The 15,370-nt window shown below is 48.8% G+C and overlaps 4 protein-coding genes, 1 long non-coding RNA gene and 2 other non-coding genes across 7 annotated transcripts; 5 read left to right on the top strand and 2 right to left on the bottom strand.

Annotated features, from left to right (window-relative positions):
- The first annotated feature begins 60 nt into the window (after nucleotides 1-60).
- On the top strand, nucleotides 61-1,721 carry LOC1269885 (solute carrier family 25 member 35). Its single transcript, XM_308539.4, has 2 exons — nucleotides 61-1,064; nucleotides 1,133-1,721. Exons 1-2 carry the CDS (start codon nucleotides 350-352, stop codon nucleotides 1,324-1,326), a joined length of 909 nt encoding a protein of 302 aa, XP_308539.3. The 5' UTR covers nucleotides 61-349; the 3' UTR covers nucleotides 1,327-1,721.
- Nucleotides 1,722-3,431: 1,710 nt separating this feature from the next.
- Nucleotides 3,432-5,055, bottom strand: LOC4576626 (uncharacterized). Its single transcript, XR_009764823.1, has 2 exons — nucleotides 4,401-5,055; nucleotides 3,432-4,290 (listed from the first exon to the last, which is right to left on the bottom strand). It is a non-coding gene; the product is annotated as an uncharacterized LOC4576626 (long non-coding RNA).
- Nucleotides 5,056-5,159: 104 nt separating this feature from the next.
- On the top strand, nucleotides 5,160-6,779 carry LOC1269886 (elongation of very long chain fatty acids protein 7). Its single transcript, XM_564957.4, has 4 exons — nucleotides 5,160-5,512; nucleotides 5,583-5,773; nucleotides 5,851-6,231; nucleotides 6,303-6,779. Exons 1-4 carry the CDS (start codon nucleotides 5,455-5,457, stop codon nucleotides 6,621-6,623), a joined length of 951 nt encoding a protein of 316 aa, XP_564957.4. The 5' UTR covers nucleotides 5,160-5,454; the 3' UTR covers nucleotides 6,624-6,779.
- Nucleotides 6,780-9,192: 2,413 nt separating this feature from the next.
- LOC5666924 (uncharacterized) lies at nucleotides 9,193-12,792 on the bottom strand. Its single transcript, XM_001687927.2, has 3 exons — nucleotides 10,857-12,792; nucleotides 9,539-10,789; nucleotides 9,193-9,444 (listed from the first exon to the last, which is right to left on the bottom strand). Exons 1-3 carry the CDS (start codon nucleotides 10,902-10,904, stop codon nucleotides 9,244-9,246), a joined length of 1,500 nt encoding a protein of 499 aa, XP_001687979.2. The 5' UTR covers nucleotides 10,905-12,792; the 3' UTR covers nucleotides 9,193-9,243.
- Nucleotides 12,475-13,534, top strand: LOC3290331 (brachyurin). The gene has a single exon (XM_564960.4). The coding sequence runs from the start codon at nucleotides 12,475-12,477 to the stop codon at nucleotides 13,423-13,425; it is 951 nt and encodes a 316-aa protein (XP_564960.4). The 3' UTR covers nucleotides 13,426-13,534.
- An 816-nt stretch (nucleotides 13,535-14,350) lies between these two features.
- Trnak-cuu (transfer RNA lysine (anticodon CUU)) lies at nucleotides 14,351-14,423 on the top strand. Its single transcript has one exon. It is a non-coding gene; the product is annotated as a tRNA-Lys (tRNA).
- Nucleotides 14,424-15,281: 858 nt separating this feature from the next.
- On the top strand, nucleotides 15,282-15,354 carry Trnat-ugu (transfer RNA threonine (anticodon UGU)). Its single transcript has one exon. It is a non-coding gene; the product is annotated as a tRNA-Thr (tRNA).
- Nucleotides 15,355-15,370: the final 16 nt, after the last annotated feature.

Below are 15,370 nucleotides of genomic sequence, written 5' to 3'. Positions count from 1 at the left end.
CAAAACATGCAAAACAGTCCTTTTATGAGCCAATTTAGACAGTAACTTCAACGCGGTTGACCCTCATTGACCCTAATCAATATGTTGAGCCATTCCAAATGCTCTAAGACAAGCTTTAGTAATTTAAACACCCACTTGCATCATTTATGTCACATAATCTACGTTTATCTCTCCCAAAAAACTGCAATCTCATATGCAAACCAGCCTCTTATCTGACAGAGCACATAAGAGTACGCCGGTGATAAGATAAGATCTCTCTACCTTGAATCCAAATGACTTTGGTGCTTGCTTATGATGAACAGTTTACCTTCGACTCTTCATCTAACCACTTCATCTAAACATCTCAGCAATGGAGTTCCTGCTCGGTGGTGCATCCTCCATGTGTGCCGTACTATTCACAAACCCTCTGGACGTACTGAAAACTCGCCAACAGCTCGAGGGTGAGCTGATAGCGAAACAGAACCTCACAAAGCGTTCGTACAGGGGCATCCGTCAGTCCTTCCTCACGGTGGTCCGAACGGATGGGTTGCGTGGCCTTCAGAAAGGACTACCAGCAGCCCTGCTCTTCCAGTTCTCCATGAACAGTGTCCGGCTGGGGACATATCAGACCGTAGATAATCTCGGCTGGACGAAAAGTGCTAACCATCCCTCACTGACACCGCTCCTATCGGTATTCTGGGGCGGATGTGCCGGTCTCGTGAGTGCCACTGCATCCTGCCCATTCTACGTAGTGAAGATACAGCTCCAGGCGGTCACTTCGGGGTCTTATACGGCACGGTTTCAGCACCATCACAGCGGGACAGTGTCGGCGTTTGTGAACATCTACCGGCAGAGTGGCGTTCGAGGGCTGTTCCGGGGGTATCCCGCATCGGTAGCTCGTCTTGTCGTGGGATCCGCTGCAGAAATGGCTTCGTTCAGTGTGTGTAAGCAGTTCTTCTTGCGCTATCAAGTATTCCAGGAATCGATTGTACTGACCGCGCTGGCGAGCAGTACGGTGGCGGGATTTTTTACAAGCGTTTTGATGTCACCGTGTGATGTCGTCACTACACGCATGACCAATCAAGGTAATAGTGTGTTGGACAAACGTCCTAAAATTCTGAAGAATTTAATTCCCCTATTTGTTTCTATACAGCCGTATCTGCCAACGGAAAGGGCCTGCTGTACACCAACATCTTTGATTGCTTCCTGAAGATCTACCGATCGGAAGGTATCCATGGTTACTACAAAGGATTCGTCCCGATGTATCTGCGCGTTGCTCCACACACGATGCTCAACCTTACCTTCTGGGAGTTCTTCAAGGGTCTTCATGAGCAGTGGAGAATATAATGGGGAAATTGACTCAAAGGACTGCATAAAAAGATTGTAACGGTTCAATTGTGCAGATTACTTTGAAGCTATCGTAACTAACTTCATTTAGTCCCACGAAATAGTAATGATCTATTTCCAATGAACGCTTCCCAGCAAAGTATGCGACTACAGTTCTATGTTAAATCTATATGCCTACTTACCCAGGTCCACAACACGCAAACCGACAGTAATGAGAGAGCGTACAGAGTCGGGTAAAATGTGATTCCTTTACCGCGAAACGCACGCATTCCGGAAGCAATCCCCAAAGAGCAAAGGTGCCCCGATTACTTCCCCAGTTTTCCGATGAATTTGCTATCCACATTATCGCTAAGTGTAATAAAGTTAGATCGAACAAAACCGTCCCTAAATAACAACCTCGCCTCTCACATCAGATGACGTTAATTGTCAAGAAATCTACGCCCAGGTTAATTCGCGCTCACGTCCCAAGAAGCATGGCGGGTGAAAATACTCCCAAACACTCAACCGAGAACATTCCAACTGACTGGAAATGGGAGGGGGGAAAGGAAGACTCTGATGATGGGGATAAATTTCATGCGAATGCGTTCGTATCGTAGAATGTTTTTTGTTGTATTCCTGGTAAAACGAAACGTTGAAAACGATTAGACACAGCCACATCCACGGATGCGTAGGATGCGATGGTCCCTTTTTACGGCGCCCCGAATGATGAAGATGATGGAGATGGTTGTGTGCCCTTCATACACACACACACACACTCACAGAATGCTCATGTGCTTGCGTTTTCATTTTTGGAACTGCCTGCGGACGAACACCGCACACACACACACACACATACACGTGTATATCCTTTCTCGGTACAGTCGAGCGGTTCATAGGTTGTTTGAACAACCTTACCTTGCACAAGACGTTTCGTGACGCTGACTATTCTTCGCGTGAGATGGTGGCAGCTCGACTAGGATCGGATAGGATAGGGCAGCAAGGAACGGAACTGTGGAGGGGGAAGGGGAATTTGGTTGAAAATTCATTTTCCCACCAAACATAGCCATCGGGCAGGCAAGGCGCACCAAACAAAAAAACCAAGCGCACTCTCGTACTCGTCGCTATCACGTTGTGATGGAAAACCCTTTACCGCGATGGAACCCAACATCTACCACTCAAAAGAGAGTGATAGAAAGAGAGAGAAAGAGAAAGAGCAAGAAAGAGTGAAGAGACTCGGGCGACGCAGGGGACACAGCAAAAAACTTTATCCTTTCGTTTCATTTCGCTGCAGAGCGCTCCCGTAGCGGGTCGTAGCCGTCTGGACGGGCGGTTTTGCTCCCTGCTGAAATGAAAACTTTGCCTTCTGTGCGTGCCTTCGTGGTACGATTTTCCGTTCCATCGTCTGCCTCACAGTGGGGCCAGTATACGGTAATACCACTGCTACCACACCTTCCACCAAACCCAGCGATGAACCAGCAAAACGCTGGTTAGCTGGCGAAGGTTTGCTGAAGCGCTTGCTTTATCCTTGCCAGATTCCACCCCCCAGCCCGTCGATGGTAAACTTACACCACTGTACATAACCCCGGTGAGTTCGACGGGGAAGCCTCTGCCTCTGCCTCTGACTTTTGGGCTGACATCTCTCAGGGCTTTGGTTCGGCTGTCGGCTCGAGTGTCGAGTTTTGCGGGGGGAGGTTTCGGGAGACTATTTGAAGATGATTACATAATGTCCCTTTCGGTGGGTGGAATCGGGTACAGGAAGGGGAAGAGGTTGAACGGGGCAGCAGTAAAGCAGAGGGACGTGGTGGAGATTTGTTGAGAGAAGCATCCCCAACATCCCCTTAAAAGTAGCAACAAAAACCCGACTCGAGGAAAAGGCTAGAAAAGCGACGGTTAAGGTCTACCTTCCACGGATGCAAAGGCATAGGCAAGGTGGCAAGGAATAGGAAACAGCTCACCGCAACAGGAGGCTGTATGTACGGCCGCCGCCAACGCCGAACTCCAACTGTAACCCATTATGTGCTGATTTGTTTAACTAACTTTAGCGTAAGGGGTTGCGATTTTCGGAACAGAAATTGCTTGATGCGTTGGGAAAGCATTTTCGGAGGAATGAGCACACAGTTTTGCTACTCCTTTTTGTGTTAGTTTTCACAAATTAAGCCAATACTGTAATGCGCATTGCATACTTTCGGGAAAAAAAACATTATTTGTCCCACATTTACGCCTAAAGCTATGCTATTCGCATCACACGATTTGATTTAACAAATCAACAGCGCTCCGCTTCACCGTACATTTCGCTAGATTTTGGTATCGTATGTTTTTGCCATTCATTTACGTTTAACGCCATTTCATCACACCATCAATGTGCGCTTAAATTTATTAACTCACCTTACCCCCCTTTCCCAAAACCCGTCACACTGACACCAGGTGGGTTGTGGTTGCAAGCTGATGTTGCCTAAAATTTGCTTCGTCCCTTCCACGATTTTCCTTCCGCGCAACATTCCAAACTCGGGGTTGAAACGCGGAAAGGCCCGTGAAGGGGGGCGATGGGGGGGACAGGTATCAACCCCGATCGAATAGCGATTGCGATAAATTATCGTTACAACATATTGACGCGATTACCGCAACATTTCAGTAATTTTTCATCCTTCCGAACGAGCGTCCCTTTGCGCTCGGCTGCCAGGCCCGACACGTGGGGTTTGTTGGGAGAGCGGATGCCGGATCACCGCAATATATTGATGTGCGTTTCGGTTTTGATACATCCGGTTTGATGGGTGGTTTTCGGGAGAGGGAGGGGGGGGGGGTGAAATTCCAGTGTTGCTGTGTGTGTGCGGGTTAGGAATGTCCCTTATGTACAGTGCGCTGTGTACTGAGATAATTGATCCGAATTCGGCGTACGGATTCAATCGTTGCAAATCGCGCTGCATCACACACGCCGAACAAAGGATTAGCATTTGCTGCTCAGTGAACTGGAAATTCGCGCAGTTCCTGGAAGAAGTGGGAGATAGTAAAGGATATTTTCTATTATCGTTACGTTACATTAGCCTTCTTAATGATCTCAATTTCCTCAGAATGTTAATTTTTGGAAGTTATTTTACCTCTAAAACAGACATTGTAACTCATGATAGCTGCAATTTAGTGTTCCACTATCACAATGTCCAATGCACTCCTCAATAACTGTGTCACTGAACTTGTAGCAACATTGTATGCTTCTTGCTTCACAAAAGGGTACGCCACGTTTACAAAACGTAACTGATGACCTTTCGACCCCTCCCTGAAGTTACTGAACTACACGTTTACACTTTCGACTAGCTAACTACAAACAATGCTACCTACACACCACCCGAGACATTGCACAAGTCATTGAACTTACCCGCAAACGCACCTTTCAAAGGCTAGCTTCCCTTTTATTCAAACGCCTTCGAAATCCCCAAACGCCCGAAACCCAAACACCTTCTACAATCTCGGGACTAAGTTGCTACTACTGCGACGTAACGCGCGCTGGATCTAAGCGACGAACGCCGTCGAATGTCGAAGGTCAAACGGCGGGCATGTGAGCTTTCCCACGACCGTGTGTGTGTGTTTGGTGTGTACGTACCGCGCTAAATGCACCCTAACAATGGCCGTTGCACACGGCAAATGTTGGCCAGCTACAAACAATGGAGCAAAACGGGTGCGGGAAAGGGTGTGACTGGATGGGGAAGGCTAACAATCGTCCAGCCGTCTGGTCAACCGCTCTCCGCTTCTCCGCGTGATTAAGGAAGAAGAGAGTCTAAGTTTATGCGTTGCACACACTACACACTCCGGTGTTCATTTGAAATGGAAAATTATACACCACAAACGGAAGAACAAAAAAAACACAAATCTAAAACACACTGCGCCATTCACTACAGTGTGTGCGTCCCACCGGGTTGTAGTTGCGCATCAGGAAGACCGGTCGATCGTGCCGGTGTGTTTGTGCCGGACAGACTGTCTCTACTGTCCGGCAGTGCAAACATTAACCTTAGCGAGAGTAGTCGCAACCATTGTCGGCCCGTCGGCTCAGTAATGTTCTAAGTTCTAACTGGTCCGGACACACGGATCGACACGGTGTGGTGTCTCACAGGCCCGGTAAAACGATCAAACACGACAAGGACTTAACACCCTTTAAAGATGCTGGTGCTACGGTACTTGGCATCGTTCTATCACTACGTCAACTACGAAGTCAGTGGTCAGTGCTTTTTTATTAGATAAATGAGAAGATCCTCGCTCGTGACACTTACTTACCCTCTCGTTAACAGATCCACGGGTCAATGATTGGTTCCTGATGAAAACGCCCTGGCCGGGGGCCGCCATTCTCGGCCTCTATCTAATGTTCGTGCTCAAGTGGGGCCCGAAATGGATGGAGAATAGGAAACCGTTCCAGATCGACACGATCATCAAGTACTACAATCTGATACAGGTCGTCCTGTGTGCGTTCCTGTTCGTCGAGGTGAGGAGCTCCTCGCATCCTTATCCACATACGATCATCACCCACTGATCACCCCGTCTTTACGATCTTCCTTCAAGGGCTTTCGGCTTGGGTATTTGCGCGGGTACAGCTTTCTCTGTCAACCGGTCGACTACTCGCCGACCGAGATACCGATCGCGATCGCACGCCGCTGCTACTACTACTTCCTCGTGAAGGTGCTCGATCTGCTCGACACGATCTTCTTCGTGCTGCGCAAAAAGCAGAACCAGGTTAGCTTCCTGCACGTGTACCATCACACCGGCATGGTGATGCTGGTCTGGAGCGGCGTCAAATGGTTTCCCGGCGGGCACGGTGTGTTTATGGGATTCATCAACAGCTTCGTGCACGTGGTCATGTACGCGTACTACTTCCTCACCTCCGCCAATCCCAAGTACAAAAACAACCTTTGGTGGAAGAAGTACATCACGCAGCTGCAGATCGTAAGTAGCAAGAGAGTATTGAACCAGACACATCACACTGATCGTGTATCGATGCTTGGTTGCCTCCACAGATCCAGTTCGGCATGATCTTCCTGCAGTGGTTCGTGCTACTGTTCCAGCCCAACTGTACCTTCCCCAAGTGGCCACTGTTTGTCATTCTGCCGCAGAATCTCTTCATGTTCTGTCTCTTCCTGGACTTTTACTACCAGGCGTACATCAAGAAAAAGCCACCGACCGTTGCCGCACGGCGGTCAGCGGAACTCCAGCAGAACGGTATCCACAAGAGTGACTCGAACGGCAAGGCGATGAATGGCGACTACAACGGCAAGCTGGCCAATGGCGCAGACTGCACAAAGCGCAACTCATCCAAAGAGGTCAGTGTCACCTCGTAACCGTCTTTCAGACGGCCCCATGCGTGGCCCCATGTGTATGTGCGTGTTACCTCGCGGGGGCACACGCGGATAGCATTATCAGGGTTGTTGCTTGTTTTGTCTTTTCTGTGAAAATTTAGTCAATAAAAAAAACACGCGTCCACCGTTGACCACTGACATGCACCCGAGTCAAGAAGCCATTTTACCCTCCACCGCGTCTGTTCAATGTCAGTGACGCCCTCCCGTCACACAGGGTCATTTGTGGGGTGCTGCCGAAATAAAATATTCACCCAACCGGGCCCAACCGTTTGGACATTGGACAATAACGCGTCATTTGAATTTTCGATTAGCATTGGCATGTTTAGTTCGCTTCCTGAACTGCATGTGCGTCTTCACTGGACGTAGCAAGAGACCAAAGGTTCACATTCTTTAACACTCTCTCTCTCTCTTTCACTCTCTCTTTCTCTCTTTCTCTCTCTCGACTCATTGGTTAGGTAAGGGATTGGTTCTAATTTCAATTTACTGTCCAGTGCAGTTGCTGCTGCCCGTATTACAATACCAAATTGACTGCTTTGGGCTTCCTGGCGGGGTACGGGGGCTAAGCTCTTGTGCAGTCTGTTACATCACCCCACCCATTGTGCAATGGCAAATTATCACTTACGCACACTCACACACACGCAAACACACACTCCCGCCAACCAATAAACGAATTCAAATCGTCTGTAAGCTTCATGGGCAAGATTTTAGCATTTTGATTTCAACGCATTTGATACTCTACTCTCTACAGCTGCTCGTTTCAACATTGTAGAGACATCCTCATCATCATCAACATCATTGCTGCAGGATGGGGTAATTGCATCCACAAACACACTGAAGGAAATAGTAAAGGGCCACATAGTGTGTCCTTCCCCAAAGTCCTTACCATAGGTTCCACTGCTCTGCGAGTGAAGTGAAAGCGCTTGTGGCAACAAGGCAGACAGTCACAGACACGGACGACACACACCACGATGACGACGGTGGACGTGTTCGCATCCTCCGATGTCTCGAAAGTGGACATTGTTCTCCGAAACCCCCGGGGTGGGTAAATGTCTCCGAGGATAGAGGATGAATGTTTTATTTATGTACCCCACCATATCCCAACAGCCACATATCATCCAACGCCACAACGAACTTGTCGCTCGCAACTGAGATGAGCACACAGCCACAGGATGATGATGATGATGAGTGATGAGCACAGCGAGTGAGTGAAGTGAGAGACCTTTGCTTTCTGTGTGGACTGCGGGCTCGTGATGGTGGTAGCTTTGAAGCGAGAACGGCATCGGGAAAATTATGATCCGCTTATCCGCTTCAACCAACCAACCACCATCGCCCCACCGCGCCAGGAGCCACATCTAACCCCCACCTCAGACCAAAAGTGGCACAAAGTTTCAAACCAGCGCCTCACATAAACAGCTTGCAAATAGTGCGAATTAAGCACCAAAAACTCCTCTTTCGATCGGAACTTTTCGGCAGGGAATTGGTTGGTCCGTGGCGATAATGCTTTTGCGAACATAAACAGCTTTGCGTGTAACGTCGTTCCGTTGCCTGTATATAGCCCGAGCCGTGCACTATGTTCGGAGCTTGGAGGGAAATATGCTAAGGACGCACGGTTATTTATAGGTCACGTTCCGAACGCAAGACCGGAAGCAAAGGATAGTGAGCATGAGCTTTGCATGCTTGCGCTGCGTAATTTTAGTATCGAGCTTGGGCTTCGCGAACGTCACTGGCTTGTCAACATAATCATATTAGGTGTTGCGTACCGTGTTGAACTGTTCCTTCGTTACGTTAGTACGTTCCAAATCTCTTGATACAGATGAATTCAAGAATTATATACTGGATTTGTACATATTTAAGTTCGGAAACAAAATAGGGAGCAGTTTCAGGACCGACATGGGTTAAACATCAGTTCCAGAAACGGTGTGGGTTCAAAATCAATTCCAAGACAGGTATCGGTTCCGGTTCAGTTCTAGGACCAGTATGGGTTTGGATATATTTATAGGATAGATACAGTGAGCTGGAGCAGTTCTAGGGACCTTATAGATCAGTTACAGTTTCTAGACCCGTACGATGTTGGGATTTTTGTTCCGCAGTATGGGATCTGCATAAGTTCCAGAAATGGTATTGGTTCAGTTTTAGGACTGGCAAGGGATCAGATCAAGGTATGAAATGGAGGAAAAAACAGATACAATGCCGCAAAAGGATTAGAATTAGTCCCAGTATCTCCGTATAGCATTATAAGCAGTTTCACTTCCGTTAACGGTTAGTTATAATTAGTCTCTCTTGTGAATTTCCATGAAACCTGTGTCAATTAGCACCTTTGTTAGTATTCTGAAGGTATTGAATAGCTCCAAAATTGTTTGTACTATCCTGTAACTAAGCCAAATTAACAGATGTTCACAAAAAATAACCTTTAATATGATTCATGAATCATCGATCACAACGACCGAACGTTGATGATCGATCGGTCATCAAAACAGCTACCAGCGTCAACTACAATCGGTAGTCCAACAAAGCAGAAGAGACGAAAATCGAACACACATACACACCAATATTTAGCAGAAATCCGTTTGCTTTAATGCTTATTTTACACCGTCTCTGTCATCTACAGTTCGGGACCGGTCAAGGAGCAGTTTCTTATTTCCGGAATGAGCGTCTGGTACTTGACAAACGTGGACTGTATCTTGGCCGACCAACATACGCTCAGTCGCTGCTTGCTAGCATTAAGCTCAATGGAGGTCAGATTAACGAACGCCCCCAGCTTACTGCTAAAATCGTTCGAAATTATGTTGAAGTAGGATGCGATCTTGTGTAACGAAAAAAAAGAAAAGAAAAATAACATTATATATAACAATCCAATATTTAAAAAAAGGCTACGAGATACCATCTCTCGCTCTCACCTCGTTCGCGCACTGTTCCGTCCGCAGGGCGACGGATGGTGGCAGGAACCCACACACCACCGAGTACGGGTTCACGATCTCCAGACTGTACGAGATCAGCTCGATCTGCAGCAGAAGCGCCTGCTGCAGCGTGCTCAACCGGTTGTACTCGCGATCGTAGCACTCGGCGGCAAAGTTGGACGTGAGCAGAATGTTGTGCAGCAGGCTCGAGTACTTCCAGAAGCAGAACCGCGAAAAGGGACCGTTCGCAATCAGCACCCCTACCAGCACTGCGGCCGGATTTTCGCCCGTCAGGAAGGAGAAGTTCGACTCGATGGGCAGCAGCTTCGACAGCGCTAGAATGGCGGGCAGGTACAGGTCCTTGTAGGCTTTCAGCGTTTCGGCCAGTTTGGCGTCCGTCACGTTCTTCAGGTTGGTTACGACCGTCGCAAGAGCGGTCACGTTCAGCGCGGTAGCCGAATCGTTCGCGAGCGACAGTTCCGGTTTGTAATCGGCAATCAGTTGGTTCATCTGTTGCTCCACGAGCAGGGAGTAGTTGCCCGCGAGCATGTTGAACTCGTCGCCCGACGTTTCGATCTCGTTCAGCACACGGTCCGAGTCCTGCACCAGCCCGTAGTAGTACGCGTCCGCCTGCTCAATGTTCTCCAGCGAGGAGGTCACGGTGTACGTCAGCACGGGAATGCGGTAGGCGAGCAGGGTGAGATGGCGGGACAGCTGAGCCACCAGATCGGCATTCACAAACTGTTTAATCAGATCCTGCGACACAGGGCCCCCGCCGGCTGCGTTGTTTGCCGCCACAACTGCCGACTGCAGCTGACCGAGCGTGTTGTTCACCGCGGCCAGTCGGTTGGAGATGTGATAGAAATCGTCCACCAGCTGATCGCGCACATGCATGCCCAGTAGCGTGTTCAAGTTGAGGATCTGTTCGTTTAGATTGATTTCAACGTAGCCCTCGAAGTTTAACCGAGCCATGTTGATCAGCGCGAACGTCGCATTAACATCCCCACTGTCGTTGTCCGTGGCGGTCGTCAGTGCATCCATCAGGGCCGGTCCGAGGTTGTTCACCGACTGACCGATCGCCTGCAGCGTTTTAGCCGCATCACGCAGCGTCGCAATGTCACTCTTCTGGTCCGGTATAATGTAGTCGTTCACACGCAGAAAGTACTCCTTCACCAGGATGGCTCGCGAGTTGACATTGCTCACCCCATCGATCGTGCCCCGGATGCCAAAGTCGGGACGGGAATACGCGACCTGCACGGAGGAATTGAAGCGTATTAAGATCACGCGATCACCATCCACCACCCTTCAATATACCAACCTGCAGTACGATGCAGGCCAACGCAACAGACACAGCCAACGCGTACATGGCTCCTGAATGTATCTAGCACGGCAACACCGATTCGTTGCCAATATTCGATATCCGCACAAGGCAAGAGCACGGTCTAAACGTGCCTTCTTGTTTTCAAAACTGTTCAATGCTTCTGCAATAGAACGCTTCTGCGGGGGACCATACACGTCTACTGTGCTTGCGGATGGGGCAGCTGTGCAAACACATCCCACGTTCAGTTCTCTGTCTCAGGATTTCGTACTGCAATACAGGTTTTTGGACAGTGCTTGCACAACTGAACCACAATTCACGGGTTTTGGGAATGGCAGAGAGAATGTGTGAGTGTATTTCTGCTTAGCGGACTAGACCTGGAATTTAGTTAAAAAGATTCTTTTAAGGCTCCAACGCAGTGCTAAGCGAACAGTCATGACAGCATCATCTATGGACGGGATGAATTCCCTTTAAAAAGAAGAACGCATGACTTCTAAAGAGGGCCAAAGAACGAACTTGGCACACTTGGAGGATTTGTTATTCAAGGACAAGATCATAATCGCATTCTTGAGGCTTATTTTGCACAAGAGAATTGGGACATCTAATGGAAGTAACTAATTCATTGTCAGTGGTTTAAAACCAATCTGTTGGGACTAGACTAGCGGGACAGCCTTATTTGGGGCCGGCTGGAGTCTTCAGCCTTCAATACCGAAAACTCCGGCTTACTCTGATTCCAGATGATTACAACCCGAGACGAATCCAACTCCTAGCGTAACTGGTAGTTCGGTTTTCGCTAGAGGTGTGATCAAACTAACAATTGTCGGAGACGGTTCAGAATCAGAGCTCGTTGCTCCCAAGAACCTATCATTCACTGGGACGTAACGTGATAAAGGCGTCTATAGAACATGTCCTAACAACATGTCACATCTGTGTTCTTATTTCAAACATCAATCCTAGTTGCCTTGTTGACTATTCGACAGGCGTACCGGCTCTTGCAAGGCCGGACGAAATCGATGGACTGTGTTAACCGCGGCCTTGATTTTGAGTCTGAGGCCTTGGGATTTATTTGACTGAGACAGAAGCTAAGGTAAGCTTGTTTTTAAGACCTTGGCAGGTGGCCGCTTAGAACAAGAAGAGGAAATTGGTCTAAAAATCGTGGGTTTTGCTTACACACGTTTGATTACCTTTACCCGCTTGTTTTACAACATTCGAAAGGGAGAGGCGCTCTTATCTCAATTCCTTCGCTTTTCCCATGGGGAATGCCCCCAGTATGACACGCTGGCATCATTGGAATTCCCTTGGGATTTTTATCATCCCGATCGGCCACTGGCACGCGCTTTCTGGTTCTATTTTTATCAATCTTTTCGAAGTAAAGTTCCGTTCCTGGACGTTTTTCCCCGAAAGGGCATTCCCAATGAAATCTTCCTTTGATTTAACGCTTTTATCAGGCGGGGACTTATCGCACGTGACTTCCATTGTGGGCCAATTTTGGACGAATCTTTATCGCAAAGTTCAAGTGATAAGCAGCGAATTTGGTATAAAAGCACACCTTCAGCCATTGGTTGATCGCATCACTCGGGCAACCCCTCCGAGCTCCAATCCCTATTGTCATCCAAAGATGAAGTGTGTAATTTCACTCACGCTGGTAGGCCTTCTGGCACTGCTTCACGGTGTTTCACCACTCCCCACCACCTCTTCTTCTTCCTCGTTCGGAATCGACTGGTCCGAGGTGCGTCCGATCGAGGAGTTCGATCACATCAAAGCTCACTTCCGCACACCAACCACCGCGACACAAAACACTCCCAACCGTCGCATCGTTAACGGACAAGAAGCACGCCCCGGTCAGTTCCCCTATCAAGTGGCCCTACTTGGGCAGTTCAACAGCGGTGTTGGCCTATGTGGTGCCTCAATCATTACCCAACGCTACGTCCTAACGGCGGCACACTGTGTCTACATCGGGGTCGATGCTAGTACGCCCGTCGCCAACGGTACCGCCATCCTGGGCGCCCACAACCGCATGATCGAGGAACCGTCCCAGCAGCGCATCACGTTCAGCGCGAGCGGAGTCATTGGCCATCCCGGGTACGATCTGTTCGACGTGCGCAATGACATTGCGGTGGTGCGGCTAGACGAACCGATCCTGTACACGGACCGGATTCAACCGATCCGTCTGCCGGGCCGGTCCGATACGCGTACCTTTGCCGGGCTGATGGGTACCGTGTCCGGGTACGGTGTGTACTCGACCGCTAACCCAGGGCTTTCCGATGTGCTCAACTACGTACTGAATCCCATCATAACTAACGCGGACTGTCGGGCCGCGTGGAGTGGATTTGAGTGGCTGATCGAGCCACAGAACGTCTGCCAGTCGGGTGATGGAGGTCGTTCGGCCTGCAACAGTGACTCCGGTGGCCCACTGACGGTGCAGGATAACGGGGAAAGCTTGCAGGTGGGTGTCGTTTCCTTTGGTTCGGCGGGCGGTTGTGACAATGGCATTCCGACGGTGTTTGCCCGCGTTACCTACTATCTAGACTGGATTGAGGCGAACTCGGACTTTACCCCGGATCTGTGAAGGAGAGCAATAGAAAAGGTTTAAAATCGTAAACATGGATTTGTAGTAATAAATCGAGTTTAAAGCATCAAACAACCGTTATTCATACAGTACAAGAAATACAATTTAATTTTATTTACTGATTTACCTTTTCTACTTTAAACTATAGTAAAGTAACCCCTCAAAACACTCAAGAGGTGTTTCCGCGCATTTTATCTCTATCTCAGACAGGAGGAGAACTCTCGATTGCCCGCTCACAACCCAGCTAAGGCCACTCTCGGTGCCGCTTCGGGTGACCGCTTCTCCCTTCGCCGACGGAGACCCATCCCGGCCGCCACCGCGGCCACCATGGACTGCGGCGCGCCGTCCGCATGTGCCAAACCCCGTCGTGTGTTCGGAACTCGTTCTCATCTCTCATTCGCGCACTCGCGTCCCACAGGGTAAGGAAGCGGGCAGCCCTCCCTTGGTAACGCATTGATACGCGGTGCGCAATCGGTCCCGCACAGAGGGTGATGGCGGAAGGTTTTCTCCGCCACCAGCCACTCGAAATGAGTTGGTCACACAACCGGGGTGCTACTGCCGCACCGGTACCACTCATCCATGGGTTTGAGCTTGCCAGCGGGGTGGATGGGTACACACATCGTGTCCCCGGTCACTCTTCCCATCCTGTGCGCCTGATACTATTGAGCGATCGGTCTCTCGATTTTGGTAGGGAAATTGTGTCTCTCATTACACACAGGTTTGATGTTGTGTGCCCTCCACCGTGGGACAATCCGTGGGACCACATTAGAATCGCCGTGGGATCAATCGTGGAAAGCAAAGATTTCGGAACGCATCAAATTCCATCAGTCTGTGCGGGAGTACCCGACCGATTCATGAACTCTCGAAGCACCGTTGAGCAGACTGGTATAAACTGTAGGGCTATGAGCGCCCTCTCCTCAACGACGCCCGGCTAGCTCAGTCGGTAGAGCATGAGACTCTTAATCTCAGGGTCGTGGGTTCGAGCCCCACGTTGGGCGCTAGAAGCTTTTTTATAATTTCACGACTAATGTTCCCGGGTCGTTGTTCACTTTCTTCATTTCATAACCGCTAATTTGATTTCTTTTCAACACAGTGCTTAAATATATTACATCGCGGTGTTTTATTCTTTAGACGCGCTATATATACTGTGTACTAGAACAACGGATGGAACTATTTCCATATGGAAAGAGAAAACTGCTCTCACATCACATGCTATTTACGCTGCGTGGGTTATCATCCTGTTTACATGCATCGTACGTCTTTGGAAAGCCATGGACCGGCGGAGGCTGCAATGGGATAGGATCCGAAACATCTATGAGGGTTAATATAGGCTCTCCTGTACAAAACTCTTATCCGGACATCCCTGTTCGTGCAGAGTGGAATCATATGTCAATACATAATCCAAAGTTTGGCTATACGGACTAGCTTTCAACCCCTCGGACGGTAGGTGTCTGAACATCGGAATCGGAATGTTAAAGAATGTATTTTCAGACTCGTTCGACAAACATCATCCAACAAAAAACAATTATCATCATTGTTTTACTCGTTACATAGTGAAACACAACGCGAACAAAAAAAGGCACAAATACACACACCTTCTCTAACAAAGCGTTCACAACAAAAATGCTCTGCATGCCTGAGAGAAGATAAAGGAAAACATGGAATTGGCTCAGAACATTTAGGGTATAATTGAAATATTGCTTCCATGTAGAATAACAATCAAATTAATCTTCTAACAGCGAGTTGAGGCGTTCACAGTAAGAGAACCTATCGTAGAACGTTTCAACCTTTGATGTGACTCATTCACACAGGCTGAGCAATGTTTATAAATAGATGTAACCTTCTCCCTATCACATGCCTCTTTAGCTCAGTAGGCAGAGCGCTGGTCTTGTAAACCAGCGGTCGTGAGTTCGATTCTCACAGGAGGCACATCGGGAGTTTCTTT

Source organism: Anopheles gambiae, chromosome 2 (genome assembly GCF_943734735.2).
Source record: "Anopheles gambiae chromosome 2, idAnoGambNW_F1_1, whole genome shotgun sequence".
In the NCBI taxonomy this organism is placed as follows: domain Eukaryota; kingdom Metazoa; phylum Arthropoda; class Insecta; order Diptera; family Culicidae; genus Anopheles; species Anopheles gambiae.
The sequence above is the reverse complement of the archived record's forward strand: the minus strand, read 5'-3'. Positions and strand labels throughout refer to the sequence as shown.

Bases quoted from the DNA above. Each gene is read 5' to 3' on its own strand.
- LOC1269885 (XM_308539.4), top strand. From the start codon at position 350: ATGGAGTTCCTGCTCGGTGGTGCATCCTCCATGTGTGCCGTACTATTC. The intron at 1,065-1,132 runs GTAATAGTGTGT...GTTTCTATACAG, and splicing joins TACACGCATGACCAATCAAG to CCGTATCTGCCAACGGAAAG.
- LOC1269886 (XM_564957.4), top strand. From the start codon at position 5,455: ATGCTGGTGCTACGGTACTTGGCATCGTTCTATCACTACGTCAACTAC. The intron at 5,513-5,582 runs GTCAGTGCTTTT...TCTCGTTAACAG, and splicing joins CGTCAACTACGAAGTCAGTG to ATCCACGGGTCAATGATTGG. The intron at 5,774-5,850 runs GTGAGGAGCTCC...TCTTCCTTCAAG, and splicing joins GTGCGTTCCTGTTCGTCGAG to GGCTTTCGGCTTGGGTATTT.
- LOC5666924 (XM_001687927.2), bottom strand. From the start codon at position 10,904: ATGTACGCGTTGGCTGTGTCTGTTGCGTTGGCCTGCATCGTACTGCAG. The intron at 10,790-10,856 runs GTTGGTATATTG...TCCTCCGTGCAG, and splicing joins TGGCCTGCATCGTACTGCAG to GTCGCGTATTCCCGTCCCGA. The intron at 9,445-9,538 runs GTGAGAGCGAGA...TCGTTACACAAG, and splicing joins CGGAACAGTGCGCGAACGAG to ATCGCATCCTACTTCAACAT.
- LOC3290331 (XM_564960.4), top strand. From the start codon at position 12,475: ATGAAGTGTGTAATTTCACTCACGCTGGTAGGCCTTCTGGCACTGCTT.